General features: G+C 67.3%; 2 protein-coding genes across 2 annotated transcripts in view; both read right to left on the reverse strand.

The window, feature by feature from the left end:
- Nucleotides 1-120, reverse strand: part of VPS16 (vacuolar protein sorting 16 homolog (S. cerevisiae)) — an 11180-nt gene extending 11060 nt beyond the window's left edge. The window contains exon 1 of the mRNA XM_009885631.1: nt 11-120. Coding sequence (XP_009883933.1) covers nt 11-120 — 110 coding nt within the window. The remainder of the gene's footprint in view (nt 1-10) is intronic.
- A 493-nt stretch (nt 121-613) lies between these two features.
- Nucleotides 614-892, reverse strand: part of CPXM1 (carboxypeptidase X (M14 family), member 1) — a 16369-nt gene continuing 16090 nt past the window's right edge. The window contains exon 13 of the mRNA XM_009885633.1: nt 614-681. Within this exon, the coding sequence (XP_009883935.1) occupies nt 614-681 (68 nt within the window). The remainder of the gene's footprint in view (nt 682-892) is intronic.

Genomic DNA, 892 nt, shown 5'->3' on the forward strand with positions numbered 1-892 from the left:
CGCCGAGCGCAGGATGGGGCGGTAGCCGGCCGGTGCGTGCTCCAAGATGCCACGGGCAAAGAGGGTCCGCACGGCGTCGTAGTCCTGCTCCCGGTACTGCCGGATGCGGTAGGACGCCATGAGCTGACGGCACCTGTGGCATGGCACAGGGGTGTCAGGGCAGTGCCTGCCTGGACGGGGACCCCCGGGGCTCCCCCAGGCCCTGTCACCAGGGTGGCACAGCTGGCAAACGAGCAGGAATTGCTGCCCGTGCGGCCATGTTAGCTCCCATCGGCTGGGGGCCATCCTGCACTCTGCATCACCCTGCCAGCGTAATTACCCTCATCCCGCTAAAAATCACCAGCACCAGTCTTGCTTGGGGTGGGCATCTGGGAAGCCTGTCACCCCAGTTCGTGCTCCGACCCCCTGCCCCACTCCTCCTCCCACCCCTCTCTTTCCCCTTGGGGATCCCATGAACCCCTCTAAGCATCCAACCATCTCATCCTGGTTTTCCTTGCTTTTCCCCAGGGCCCGAGCGGCAGCCGTGCCGGCGGGGTGCTCCTGCATGGGGGTCCCCATGAGGGCAGGGGTGAAGTGGGCTGAGGGATCCCCCCTGATGGGGGCAGGAGGATGCTCATCCCACCTGCCCCAGGCTGAAGGGAACAGGTTCGGTCTGGGACACCCAGGAGGGGGGAGCAGGACCTGGGGGGGATGAAAGGAAGACCAGGAGGATCTGGGGGTGCCTGCCCCCCCCCACTCCCCAAGCACCCCTGGGCACCGGCAGTGGTGCCGGCTCCCCAGGAGCCGCGGCACAACAAACCCCAGGTAGAGGCAGGCAGCTGCCTGGGTGCCTGTCCTTTGCCCCGCGGTGCTGTGCCGGGAGCAGGGCAAAGGGACACAGGGCGGGGGGGTG

The sequence above is a fragment of the Charadrius vociferus genome, unplaced genomic scaffold, assembly GCF_000708025.1.
Source record: "Charadrius vociferus isolate BGI_N301 unplaced genomic scaffold, ASM70802v2 scaffold975, whole genome shotgun sequence".
NCBI lineage: Eukaryota > Metazoa > Chordata > Aves > Charadriiformes > Charadriidae > Charadrius > Charadrius vociferus.